General features: G+C 42.3%; 1 protein-coding gene across 3 annotated transcripts in view; it reads right to left on the bottom strand.

Annotated features, from left to right (window-relative positions):
• ADAMTSL1 (ADAMTS like 1) overlaps positions 1-14,701 on the bottom strand; it is a 473,481-nt gene that overhangs the window by 188,759 nt on the left and 270,021 nt on the right. For all 3 annotated transcript variants that reach the window (XM_083419278.1, XM_083419280.1, XM_083419279.1), the window contains one exon: positions 3,490-3,726. In XM_083419278.1, coding sequence (XP_083275404.1) covers positions 3,490-3,726 — 237 coding nt within the window. The remainder of the gene's footprint in view (positions 1-3,489; positions 3,727-14,701) is intronic.

Here is a 14,701-nt window from a genome sequence, read left to right as displayed (position 1 = left end):
ACATAGGTGTGTCCTGAACTTGGACCTTAAAACACAATCCAGCCTTCGTCCAATACGATCTGGCAAACAGATTGTTAGTTGACTCAAGAATGCTCCAAATCCACATCTTGTCCTGAGCTCAAGCACTTTAGCCAACTAGCGAGGGGGTGGGGAAAATTAAACACATTGTCCCCTGGAGTCGCTTATTAATAAATTGAGAAACAGCCAACAGCAAGGTTTTCTGACTCGACTAAGCTCACTTCTCAGAAAGACCATTGTGTCCTCTGATGAAATAAAGAGACATGTCCCTGTTTCAGTTAATTACAGAGCTGAGATAAGTGAAGCTATGTGCTTTATATCACATTCCATTTAGCTTAAACATCTCCCTCAACAATAAAGACGTGGGCCAGGTCAGAACGCAACACTGAAGAGAAAGAGCGCTAGGGGAAAAACAACCATAAGACACAGAAAGGAAATTCAGTTCAAATGCTAATAAAATGTCAGGAATTATATGGGATTATGGATGGGGAGAGCTGTGAAACTTGGATTTGGAACGACAGTAAAGTTCAGAAATGCTTGCATCCTTTTTTTTGTTTTTGTTTTAATTCAGTGAGTCAGTCTGGATTCATATTTGACCCCAAAGCTTTAGGAGCCAGAGGTTTAGATGAAGTAATTTTATTATGTATCATTATAAACATATAATGTGCTAAATGCATGTATTATTCAAACACGTAAGAACTTACGTATTGTCTTGTTGGGTCAGACAATGACTGGTTCCAGTTCAGCTTTGTTTTTTTCCAACAGTGGACAGCTGGATGTCTCTGAGAGCTCACAAGCATTATGCATGCAAATAACATTTCTGAAACTGACGTTGCTAATGTTGAACTGCATCACTTGTACTCAGATTGGCTATGCTGGCATTAGCCAATGCGGAGTTAGAAATGGCTGCCCATTTTCACGGGGGTGATGGAGCTGAGCAGAGGCTGAAGAGGAGAGGAACGTTTGTTTTGTATTTTTAAAAATCAAGTATCGGGGCTTATCAGTAAAGTGGCAGCATTCTCCCTTCTTTAATGGAATTGTTCTGTACGACAAACCCACAAATCACTGGATAACTGTGACACAAGCCTGGTGGCACAGAAAAGCTTTCAGCATTTTGAAATTAATAGAAGACATCTGAAGGCAGCCCTGTTTAGGGAAGCTTTTAATGTTTAATAGGTTATTGTATTTTAGTGTTCTGTTGGGCGGGGTATAAATAAATTATTATTATTATTATTATTATTATTATTATTATTATAGATGAACCTGCAACCCTCAATTGAGATGTCTAATGGAGTCCACACCCCACCCTCGGCTCACGCAAGATGGGGGCTCTGTTAGACTTCCCCACTGAGGGGGCAGGCAGTTGCTCTAATATTATGAAACTCTTAACAGACATACAAATCCTAACAATCACACGGCCTTTCCATTCTGGAGAAACACATAGCTGCTGCTAATACTGACAAGAATACAGTGGTACCTCAGGTTAAGAACTTAATTTGTTCTGGAGGTCTGTTCTTAACCCGAAACTGTTCTTAACCTGAGGTACCACTTTAGGTAATGGGGCTTCCCGCTGCCGCTGTGCCACCACCGCACAATTTCTGTTCTCATCATGAAGCAAAGTTCTTAACCCGAGGTACTATTTCTGGGTTAGTGGAGTCTAACCTGAAGCGTATGTAACCTGAAGTGTCTGTAACCCGAGGTACCATCGTATTGGAAGCCCCAGCTTTTTTGTAGCTCCATGTGCACATTGGACTGATTGAGACCATAGAATACGTTTCAGTCTTTCAGGCTTTGCCTGTTGTGTCTAATCCACAACATAGAACACTGATATCAAGGGCATGACCATAGAACTGAATGGAGCTGGAATGAGTGCATTGTTCATTACGGAAAATATAGGTTGTATCCAATGTTAGTTGTCCTCAGACTAGACCTGCTGAAGTGAAAAGACTTAGAATTCCTGCTCCGTGATTGCAGTCATGGGATTGTTGTCTTTCACATGATGATGTATGTTTTGACTCCACAGAGTGGAAAGTGGTGGAGACAGGATGTTTGTGTTACTGTGTTCCGTGAAGTGGGACTATTGTCCTTTGTTCTTTTTCTCTTTGCTGTCTGATGCTAGAGAGAGAGGGAGCCATGTTGCAGTGCTCCGTGTGTGTTTATATGTAAATAAAGTAGATTAGCCAAAATGCTGAGTTGCTGAGGTCTGTTTAGCAAGCTGTGAAGACTGTGCGGATCCCTAAGTGTGCTGATGTCTGTTGGCATCAGTCACTGTGATGTTTGGGCTGAAGAAAGCTTTTGAAGCTCCCGAATGAACGGCCAGGAGGGAGAGAACATGACAGTTGGGCATGTGTCTCTACCAGGGTCCTACTCGAGTGTAGGATGAGCTCCTGACATAGACATGGCTAAGTTAGGTCCATTAATTTCAATGGGTCTATTCTCAGTAGACTGTACAGTCGTACCTTGGAAGTTGAATGGAATCCATTCTGGAAGTCCTTTCGATTGCCAAAACATTTGGATACCAAAGTGTGGCTTCCAATTGGCTGCAGGAAGCTCCTGCAGCCAATCGGAAGCCATGGAAGCCCCATCAGATTTCGGCTTCCAGAAATAGTTCGCAAACCGGAACAGTCACTTCTGGGTTTGCGGCTTTCAGGAGCCAAAACATTTGAGAACTAAGCTGTTTAAAAACCAAGGTACAACTGTAGTTGGGTACACAATTAAGTATTTTGAATAGCAGTATCTCTAAATTGATAAATTACCTACATGTTGGGAAATGGGAATTCAACAGCCCCGCCCCCCCACTTTCTCACATGAACAAACAAGGAACCACAATGCAACCAACTGAACTCAACCAACCAGGCACCGGACCCACTAATCTCTCGCGATGCCAATAAACATTTAATTAAGGTACGAATAAAAGGCCTACTCACATAATGCTGACCCAATAGTCTATACAAACGCTATGCAACAGAACGAAAGAACATCACATTCCCATCTTTTTCCTATCTTCCCCCATAACGGCATGATATCTAGAATGATAGTGCCTCATACAAAACATAAACGAATTGTGAAAAAGACTCTAATCAAAAAATATGAGCTTTCCACCGCTTGTTTGTTTTGTAATACAATAAAATCTCTAATAAAAAGGAATTAAAAATTAAAAGGGAATGGGAATGAAAAACCTGAAAGGACTGCCTTGAAAGGGTTACCTTTTCAGGTTTTTTTAACAGGAAGAGCTGGCACAAACTTAAAAGAAACTGGGGGCAACCCTACTGTTGATAAAATGCATTTCAGAAGCAAATATGTAAGTGACTGAAAATGAACGCACACTTTAAAGAAGACTGTAGGAGCAAGCCCCACAGAGGAGAGGGGGCAGGGGAGAGATTAAAACACGAGACACGAAAAAAGAGAAAAGACACAGAAAAAGGATGTGTGGGGTGTGTGAAAATCACCCAAAAAAAGTATTGTCCTTACTTGGCACAAGCCGCTAATGCACATATCTAGCGATTCAGTGTAGCATCGGGTCCCATCCAGCACTTTAGGAGCCAATTCCACAACAAAGCTTGTCCCTTTGGCCTGGCACTTTAAGGAGCATGGGTTGTCAGGATCATTCGATACAGGGAGCCATTCGTAAAACTGCCCCTGGTACTTGACGTCGTTGTGCGCTGAACATTGCTGGGTACGAAAATCACCTGCTTCTGGAGGGCAGTCCTAAGGAGAAAAAGAAGAAAGTCAGGTGGTCCCTTGCAAATGGGCTAATAATTGTATTCTCAACACGGGGAACTCAACTGGGTCTATATATAATGTGGTCATAGGCAGAAATCAGACGGCAGTTTTAAGGGAGTCGAAAGTGGGCATTGCACAAAGACACACACACTCCTTTCATTGCACTAGTGACATCGGTTAGTTAAGTTTTCTTGGTTTAATGCGAAAATTTGCAAAATCTGTTTTGCAGAGGCAGCCATCGGGTATGAATCCCTCTTTGGGACTGTCCTGAAGAAGTAGAAACGATTGTCTCTCTCCATCCAGAAGCAAACACATCAATTGAAGTAGCTCATGACATTATTACTAGAGATTCTTCAGCTATGTGTTATTGAGGGGCAAGTTGAAGAGGACAAAGCGCCATGTGTTTTAGTGTATGAAATATATTTTCTCCTCTCACAAAAAACTGCCTGTTGTTCAACATTTCTTCTGACTTTATGCACATATGCAGACCTAGCCAACTGCTCTTTCTCCTTTGAAAAGGGAGAAGGGGGGGGGGGGAATCAAGAAAATTGCTTGATTCAAGTGTTTGTTTATTTAAGCATTCTTTGCTAGCGTTTCTTTCCAAAACGACCTAAATCAGTCAGTGAAGCAACGTGAGCCAGAAAAATGCTCTGTATATTTGTATTACTTCAACCTGGCTAATGCAAGCAGAGATTTTACAATCCACAGAATCAGCAACTCTTCAGATTTTTTTTTCTTCTGCTTATCACGAGTTATTTATTTATTTATTAAATACCCCTTGTTGACCTCTCAGGGGAGGTTTCAGACAAGTTTTGGGTGCAAGCGTAGTATCTCTAATTTGCGCTAAGCAATTAAAAAAAAACCCAGTTTAGCTGTTAATGTTACTAAAGACCAGTCATATATTTGGCTAGATATCTTTGCAGAGGCAATCATTTTCTGTAGCATTCAAGATAAAAGGTTTATCCAACTTTCAGTAGCTTTGAATCCCCCCTTCTCCCAGAGCTACTTCAATGACCATTTCATTTAGTCAAACACACCCATTATCGTAGTGGCTGTTTCTAGAGAGACTGTGGATGTATCCTATTTGGTTACCCAACACAAAATTTGATGGCAAACGCTCTCAAAACCTTCAAAAGAACTCTTAAAGCCTGACCCTATGCATACCTGCTAAGAAGGAAGTCACACTGGGTCCAGTGAGACTTACTGTAAAGTAAAATATAGGTAGGTAGCCGTGTTGGTCAGCCGTAGTCGAAACAAATTAAAAAAAAATTAAAATTAAAAAATTCTGGTGACTTCTGTTTCTTTCAGTGTATCTGAAGAAGTGTACGTGCACACGAAAGCTCATACCAGTAACAAACTTAGTTGGTCTCTAAGGTGCTGCTGGAAGATTTTTTTTTAATTTTGTAAAGTAAGAATATTTAAGACTTCCTGTAAAGTAAGAAAATTTAAGAAGGCAGCTTAAGAAGAGCTACTCACTCCTTTGGTGATTAATTCAATCTTTCACATTTTCCATAGTTTAAAATTGCTCTTGGCAGTTTAGCCATAAATCAGTTTAAACCGCTTACTCTTTTCTTCTTCACTTGCAATTGTAAACAATATCCTTGTGTATCCATTGCCTAACAGAATAGCTACATTAAAAATAAAAAAAATAAAACTCACTATTTCCTTATGGGTTATATTAAAACCACTCTTCAGTTATCTACTAGCAAGTAACAGTTTTTTCCAGTATTAGCAGCTTGCCTGACCCCAGACATTGCTTCCTCCAATTCTTTTATCTCGTTTTTGTCATGGGGGGTCTGATTCGGTTGAAGAGTCACTATAGCATGTGGGGTAATGGCAGGGCACCATGTGGGAAGACTCCACTGCTTCTGAAGGAAAAGGATGGATGGCAGCTAACAGATTGAGGTTGAATCCTGACAAGACAGAAGTACTGTTTTGGGGGGACAGGAAGTGGGCAGGTGTGAGGGACTCCCTGGTCCTGAATGGGGTAACTGTGCCCCTGAAGGACCAGGTGTCCAGCCTGTGAGTTATTTTGGACTCACAGCTGTCCATAGAGGTACAGGTCAATTCTGTGTCCAGGGCAGCTGTTTACCAGCTCCATCTGGTACGCAGGCTGAGACCCTACGTGCCTGCAGACTGTCTCACCAGAGTGGTGCATGCTCTGGTTATCTGCCGCTTGGACTACTGCAATGCGCTCTACGTGGGGCTACCTTTGAAGGTGACCCAGAAACTACAACTAATCCAGAATGCGGCAGCTAGACTGGCAACTGGGAAGACCTACACTGGCTCCCAGTCCGTTTCCGAGTACAATTCAAAGTGTTGGTGCTGACTTTTAAAGCCCTAAACGGCCTCGTTCCAATATACCTGAAGGAGCGTCTCCACCCCCATCGTTCTGTCCGGACACTGAGGTCCAGCACCAAGGGCCTTCTGGCGGTTCCCTCATAGCAAGAAGTGAGATTACAGGGAGCCAGGCAGAGGGCCTTCTCAGTGGCGGCACCAGCCTTGTGGAACGCCCTCCCACCGGATGTCAAAGAGAAAAACAACTACCAGACTTTTAGAAGACATCTGAAGGCAGCCCTATTTAGGGGAGCTTTTAATGTTTGATGGACTATTGTATTTTAATATTCTGTTGGAAGCTGCCCAGAGTGGCTGTGGAAACCCAGCCAGATTGGGGGGGGGGGTATAAATAATAAATTATTATTATTGTAGATGTCTCCCATATGGTCCAGGGCTTCTGAGGTCACACAGGCTGCACGGGAAGAAGCTGTCCTCCTGCAGTCGCTACCACACCAGAAAGAAAAAGCAAAGTTCTAGTGCTTCTCGTCCCCTGTCTGTTTCCTTTACCACTGAAAGCAGAACTTCTGCACATAACAAGGGGAGAAAGTTGTGGCAAAATAGAAATACAAAACTTCCATTTTTGGACTATGAGCAGCAGTGCAGGGAGGCTGCTATATGTTGTGTCCTTCCATAGTGTCCTAAACAGCTCATCTCAGAGGTGATTCTGTTTCTTCTTGGCTGAACTAGAATGAACCTGGCTCAGCCCCTGACCCTTAGAAACAAGGAGTCAACACACTGCGAAAGCCCTGTGTGAGCATTCAGTGAGCTTTGGCCCAGATCAGCTGGGTCTGGTCTGAAAGGGCGCTCCGTGTAAACAGCCTGAGAAAACAAGTGTACCTCCCTCCTAGTTCCCTTTGCACTCCTTTGTTCCACAAGGGCATGTAGCCTGGTTTAATAAGCTTGGCTTATTCCAGCATTCACAGAGCCAAGCTAGATCTCTTGTTTGGTTCTGTCTTGGCTCATCCTACATGATGGCTTGGGCCAATTTATTTTTACAGAGATAAAAGGTCCAATAAACCCTACAGATATATATATATATACAGAGTTCTCAATCTTGGTTCACCCGCAAGCCAATAGGATTGTTTGAGCCGTTTGTTTTCTCAAACCAAAGGAATAAAAAACGAACGGTTAACCTAGCACGTTCCTCGGACACTGCAGGTGATCAGGACCAAAAGTTAAATGCTACATTGCCTTTGATTTCCACGATTAAAATAATAACACGGATTTAAATAGCCAAGTATGTGTTTAAAGAAGTTTCCTGTGAAACTTGAAGCTCTTCGGAGAATAAATATGAGCACTCAAAAAAGCCTACATGCATACTTATGCCACGGGGCCTAAGGCAGGAACGAGTGGATTTCAACCTCTAGGGTGAAGGGCCAGCACAAACATACAATGCTAAACCCCAGCTAGAGTCAAAATCTTCAGGCCCAGCAAAATACCTTCTGTGACTTCCCTACTTTATGAGGCATGTAGCACTACTGAGAGACACTCAGATTACTTAGAAGCTCTACAGGCAAAATGCGTTTGAAAGAGTGGCTTACCCATCTGCAAAAGGCCATTGAAAAATCACAAATGCTTCTGTGGATCTTTGGGGGCTTCCCCAGAAAAGGTAGATCTGGATTAGAGGGGATGGCGTGGGATATGGGCTGGCATTCTTATGCCAACAATGTCATGCAAAAACAAGTGTACTGTATGTATGCATAGGGACGCGGGTGGCGCTGTGGGTTAAACCACAGAGCCTAGAACTTGCCGATCAGAAGGTTGGCGGTTCGAATCCCCGCAACGGGGTGAGCTCCCGTTGCTCGGTCCCTGCTCCTGCCAACCTAGCAGTTCGAAAGCACGTCAAAGTGCAAGTAGATAAAAAGGTACCGCTCCGGCGGGAAGGTAAACGCCGTTTCCGTGTGCTGCTCTGGTTCGCCAGAAGCAGCTTAGTCATGCTGGCCACATGACCCGGAAGCTGTATGCCAGCTCTCTCGGCCAATAAAGTGAGATGAGCGTCGCAACCCCCGAGTCGTCCGCGACTGGACCTAATGGTCAGGGGTCCCTTTACCTTTATGTATGCATAAGGAGCCAATAAGCACCCATGCAGCAGCACCTATGGATTCAGGTGATTCTGCAGAATTCAACAGAATATCCATGACCAGAATGCAAGAGTTTGGGATTTTTATTTTATTGTACAAAGGTTGTTCCTGTAAAGAGTCTCATACTTCAAAGGCAGTGGAATTATAATTACCAAAACAAGCAAACCTCTGAAATGGTTTGCTTGGAGAGGAAGAGTTTCAAAGGGGAGTAAATTAATAGGTGACCAAAAAAAGTGGCTGAAACTGAAACCATCTTAATACAGAAGTTTGACTTATTGGCCTTAGGTAGCCTTCATTCAGATATGGCTCTGCAAGAGGCAATATGCCTTTTACTGTCATCAAAAGAGAAGTGGAGGCTTGAATTGTAGACAAAATATTGAAGCTAAAGCTGGAATACCAGGATTCAAATATTATCGGCCTTGTGGACTCAGGGGGGCATTTGGGCACCTAAACACCTTTCAGTGTTAGCCTCTTGGTTTTTTGGTTTTTTTAAAAATAAAAAAATACACACACACCCTTCCCGGAATTGCAATCACAGCCTCTCAAACCTTATTGTCGGAAATGACAAGATAATTATAAAATTGTTGAGCGCACATAAAACATTACTAAAATGCACGTTACCAATTGTAATTACTGCTGCAGGATTCTGTTGCACATTCATTCCAAGGGCTGAAAAAAAGTGATTTCATTCTACATAAATTATTACACTTTCATGTAAGTGGATAGCTTGTGGGTTTGGGGCCCAAAGTCTCAGTGCCTCACTCTTGTAATTTTAGTTTCCAGTGGGCAATTTTTCTCTCAACCACAATCATAGGCTCTAGTTTCTTTTAGTTTTCCCCTTTTCTTCTTTTCTTAAATAAACGGCTCGATACGCAAAGATAAATGATACACAAGGTGCAGGGTTTAGAACCAGAGTTTATCCCAGCTTCAATGGCCAGGGCCTCCTTACCTGTCCTGTACAGACACAACAGAGGACCTACTTCCTGTACCTGAGAGAGGTGGGAAAGATGCAGCAGGAGCCACTCACAGGTGTTGCATCCTCAGTAAAGAACAAAGGCATCCAAACCGCTGTACCTGAGCCCACCTGACATCTCGGGAACTCTAGTTTGTTAAGGGTGATGGCGATTATTGCTCTGTGAGGGATCTCAGCAACTCTCAGCACCCTTCACAGACCACACCTGCCAGGATTTTGTGGGGAAGCCATGACTGTTAAAGTGGTGGAAGAGTACTTTAAATACATGGCCATTGTCTTTCTGATTCTTTGATGATGGCTCAGCACTGAAATATCTTTTACAGCATTAAAATTTTTGAGTGCATTTGAGGAATTCATAACCTACAGGTCTTTTCTTTCTCTTGAGCGTTTGTTTAATGTCAATAACTATCAACTATTACTCATCCTCTTGGGCATATACTTCCTACAAAAACAATTTTTACTTTAAAGGTGGCCAACCGTTCCCTAGGTGAACAAAGCCCTTTCCTTTGAATGCAAACACAAAATGTTAAGTCTTTGTATTTGAAACATAAAACCCAGATTGCCTAAATTTCTCTTGTCCACACAAGAACCATTTTTGCCATGACCTTTTATTTGCCCTCACTGTGCTTCATAACAGCAACACAGGTCTGTCATATTTAAATCACATTTCAAACAATTTCTATTAATCAATGAGCTAGAGAAAAAGATAAGATGAATCCCAGATGTGCTTGATGGAAGTAGATCAGATTACATGGGACATGAAAGGATCGAGCTATTAAAAGTTTACTTGGTAGGTTAGATACAAAGATCTTATCAAGGTTTTTATAATAGAGAAGCAGTTGAGAAGCTTCTAAAACAATTTATAAAATATACATATTGTATATTTCAGGTTCCAAGAGAGATTAGCTATATACTATCCCCAATAGGATTAGGAAAGGAGATTTCTGAGTGAAGTCTATGGTATTTTGGTGGGAGATTTGCAGTCAAACCTAACAGTGCTAGTTAGTATATGAAGGAGTTAAGGACCACAAAGTTCTAACTGCTAGAGTTGGCTCAATGAGATCATGCCCCATCTTCTCCTGACAGGAGGGAAGTAATTTTTTTCCTTGTCCCCTCCCCTCACTCTCACACACACTGCAAGCAAGGAGGTCCTCAACTGGACTCCCTGTCTCAGACATGTGTCTGAGGCTGCTCTGTTGTATTTCAAACAAGTATTTTACCTGCATTATCTTTAAGCTGTTGCTTAAAGGAAAATGCATGACTATGACCTCGATTAAGTAACTAAATCATTTTTAAACTCACTTCAGAGTGTGTTCCGTTTGATTGCACGAGGATAGAAGGGGGTGTCAGTTGCTTCTTGGAGCTGAACAAAATTAATAAAAGGTTTAATAGCCTATTCCTATGCTTCATTCATGTGCCTAATGATGGGGCTGAATGCTCTGCTCCTTGGGCTCTCTGCGTGCCAGCCCCACTGTTTTGAAAACAGGCGCTGGCAGTTTGCTAACTGACACACATGTGCGGGTTTGTAATAATAATAATAATACATTTTTATTTATACCCCGCTCTTCCCGGTTCAGAAAACCGGGCTCAGGGCGGCTAACAACAAATTTAAAACACTTAATTGATGCAACAAAAAACAGCATAAAATACAGTATAAAACATGAATAACAATAAATACACAATTCAAAAATCAATTTAGGGGGGAAATCCATCCAATAAGCATTAGATGATCACCAGGGCTAGCTGGTTAAATTAGTCCTATTTGGGTCAGCAAGGAGACCAGGGGAGAATTAGCTGTAGGATCCCAGAGCGGGTAATCTTCATAAAAAGGAGAGAGGGATGGAAGGAAGGGGAATAAAAGATCAGGCTAAGTTCAAATTGAAAGCCAGGCGGAATAGCTCTGTCTTACAGGCCCTGCAGAAGGAAGTTAAATCCTGCAGGGCCCTGGTCTCATGGGACAGAGCATTCCATCAGGTCGGAGCCATCACTGAGAAGGCCCTGGCCCTGGTGGAGGATAATCTAACTTCCTTAGGGCCCGGGACCTCTAAACTATGATTATTCAAGGACCTTAAGGTCCTCTGCGGGGCAGACCAGGAGAGGCAGTCCCATAAATACGAGGGCCTTAAGCCACTTGTAGGGGATTAAATGTAATTGATATATCGTCTTATTAATTCCCACCAATTTTTATGGTTAGTCCTATAAGCAGCAAATACTTACAATACTGCAAGTATTGAGATTAGTCGTGTGGTGGCAACAATATTGTGAGAATTATCTGTTCTGTTTTTCTCCACAATCCCTTGCAAACCATCTCACAGAAGTTAGGGTTGTCCAACCTCCTGCAATGCAGGAATCTCAACACATGGGGCCTCCCATCCAATGTGAAACCATACTGGACCCTGCTTAGCTTTGCAAATGTGCTAGTAGTTTTATTGCTGCACCGCTAGGCGACGAGCAAAGATATTTGAGGGGGGCGCCCAGATGAAGCAACCGTTCCTTTCAAGGTGATCAAAGGAACTCTAAGCCAAGGATTTCCAGCGCTCTTCTCCCATAAGCTCCTTCCAAACAAAAGATTCTGTAGAGGGGCAATATACTCGCTAATTTGCAGAGGAGGACGTATTTCTGATCCAGCTTCAGCTTCCGTCTTACATTAAATCATTCTTTCACGATTTGTTTAACTGCCATGGAATGTGGGAAGGGGCAGGTGGAGTGTGGTGTTTCATAAAGCAGATTGGCGTTTCCTAGTCATTATGGCATTGGGCTATCTATTTTGAGAAGGATCCGTAATCTGGGGGCAGGTGGAAAGTAAAGGTGACTTTTGGTCTAAGACATAATATGGTTCCCTCGCTTAGGCCATCTGGTTTGTCTTACAAAATTAAGTCTGCAGCATGGAAGATTCAGCGCCTGCGAAGGGAGTTGTACCAGATGGCTTCTGACTCTATGAACTTAGAAAAAGGTATAATCTGAGTATTTAGAAGCATGGAAATTCAGGTCATGTGATGGTTGAGCGGTTCTGTTTGTAGATGAAGAAATAATAAAAGGTTATTTTCAGGAGGAGAGAATTAGTGACATCTTGTCACTAAAAATAGAAAAACCTTTGGCAGCTGAAGGTGAATCTCCAGGAAAGAAAAGGGCTGAAAGAACAGCTTTAAAAATCCATCTTTTATAGGTTTACAATATGGCAGAGAAATCAGCTTTAGAAGTTCCATGCAGCCAAGAAATGTGTGAGTCACTTTTTAAGATTTTGTTTACTTTTCATACCAAAGGGTATATAATAACATAGCAAGTTATAAAAATGTGTCTTTTTCTTTTACTGCGTTCAGGGTCGTTTTTCCAAGAAACAACAAAGGGTATTTTTCCTTCAAAGTTCCAGAATGGTTTCAGACATGTTTAGCTGGGTTTTTCCTCCCCCTCAAGTTTCTACCACAGTTCAGAACACAAATAGATCTTTCTTGCCTCCAAAATAAAATTTTCCTGGCTGGACCCTAAAGCCATTTAAAGAATCAGAATTGGGCTGGCAGAATCATACCAAACAACCATCTAGTCCAGATAAAAGTTCCAGAAGGATGCCAACTTTTTCACTGGCCTTTGCTCACATGCCTCTAAGAGCTGCCTGGCACACACGAATTTAGCAGCTGGAGCTTTTCTTCACCTAAAAATACAATTGCTGTGATAGGAGGACAGCCAGAAAAAGTGCTCAGAACCCTTACTCCACACTTGTAGTCACCACAAGCGTATTTATCCATGTTCATCCCCACAACAGATAAAGGAGGAAACAAAGACTTGCTGCAGTTACTGCTATTCTCTCTCACACCTTCAAAACAAACTAATTCGGTGTGTACTCCAGAACAATGAAAGGATCAAAAACTCTGGGAAGCAAGGATACTGGATTAAGCCAGCCGTAATGGGAAAACAGAGGTGGAGTTAATGCAAGAGGTATCTGGGAAAAGTTTCTTGTCAGATTTATCTGGACTTCTTCAGATTGCTTTCTTGGTTGTTGTTATTATGGTTCTGCAACTGTACTGAATGTTCCCTATGAGAGAAAGGGTTGCATCTCCCCAGGTACACAAAATAGGATTGCCGGGGCAATAAGATGAACCTTGAGAGAAAAATACGTGTGCCATATGCAGCAAATGAGAAACAAATGTGTACTTATCACACCAAAAATATGATTGTTTGGAAATTCCCTCAGTGCATACTAGAGCTAGATATCTTTCCTTAGTTCTCCCCATTTTCACTGTTAATTTGTCAGTTCCCCCTCCTGCTGATTTGATATATGCAATGTATATGCAGGTATATTTTACCAGGAGCAGGCATCCCTTTCATCATGAAGCCAAAACCATTTCCCTACAGGTGATTTATCTCTCCCCTGGACACTGAATGAGGAGTTGCTAGACTATCTCTGCAGCATGCATTCTGAGAAGGCAACTTCTGGAAAGAGGTTTTTGGGTTTTTTTAAAAGGGGAGGCTTAGACAATCTTTCCTACTCTTTGTAAATTGTTTTGCTGTTTGCATTTGTGCAATGAGTGAGCTCGTGTTGAATTTCATGTAGATGCATATCTATAAATCACTTTCCCACATAAAAGCAGCCGAGGAAGTGGGCGATAAAAAAATTAAATAAAACCATACATCCCTCCCCCTTGAAACACAGATTAAATAAAAATTGGAAGACAGGCTAACCAGTAATGAACCCACACCGTTCATTAAAACGACTCAATGGTAAATTGGATTATAAAAGCTCTCCCAAGTTTCCTGGACAAAGATGTTAGAAAGTGGGCTTTTGTAGTGAAGGCACGCCACATTTTCAGCTCCACCGCATGAAACCCCTACTCTTAATCACCACAAGCACCAATGGCTTCCCTAAAAGAAAAAAAGACTTAAAACAAGACTCTCCTCAAATACTTATTTGGATTCTGACCCGACAATTGTTGGTTCCAATGACATTATATAATATAATAATTTATTATTTATACCCCGCCCATCTGGCTGGGCTTGCCAGCCACTCTGGGCGGCTTCCAACAGAACATTAAAATAGAATAACCTATTAAACATTAACAGCTTCCCTAAACAGGGCTGCCTTCAGATGTCTTCTAAAAGTCTGGCAGTTGTTTTTCTCTTTGAGATCTGGTGGGAGGGTGTTCCACAGGGAGGTGCCACTACCGAGAAGGCCCTCTGCCTGGTTCCCTGTAACCTCACTTCTCACAGTGAGGGAACCGCCAGAAGGCCCTCAGAGCTGGACCTCAGTGTATGTGTAGAATAATGGGAGTGGAGATGCTCCTTTAGATATACTGGACTGAGGCCGTTTAGGTCAGCACCAACACTTTGAATTGTGCTTGGAAACGTACTACTAGCGGCCTTTCAAAACATCGTTCATGTGTAGAGGTGCCCACTGGAGCCTCAGGCCACACAGTTGCGCCCAAAATTACATTACAGTCCCCCTGTTTCCTTGGATTTCTGAGCAAAGGAACAGCAAGAAACACCAACCTTCTTGCCATGAAGTAGAGAGCGGCTGCTCTATAACTCTGATTCTACACACTCAATTCTCTAGTCTTGCTTTTGGACAGAGATATGT

Source organism: Podarcis tiliguerta, assembly GCF_965153285.1.
Source record: "Podarcis tiliguerta genome assembly, chromosome: 17".
Taxonomy (NCBI): Eukaryota; Metazoa; Chordata; class Lepidosauria; order Squamata; family Lacertidae; genus Podarcis; species Podarcis tiliguerta.
Note: the sequence above shows the minus strand (reverse complement) of the source record. Positions and strands in the feature narration are given on the sequence as shown.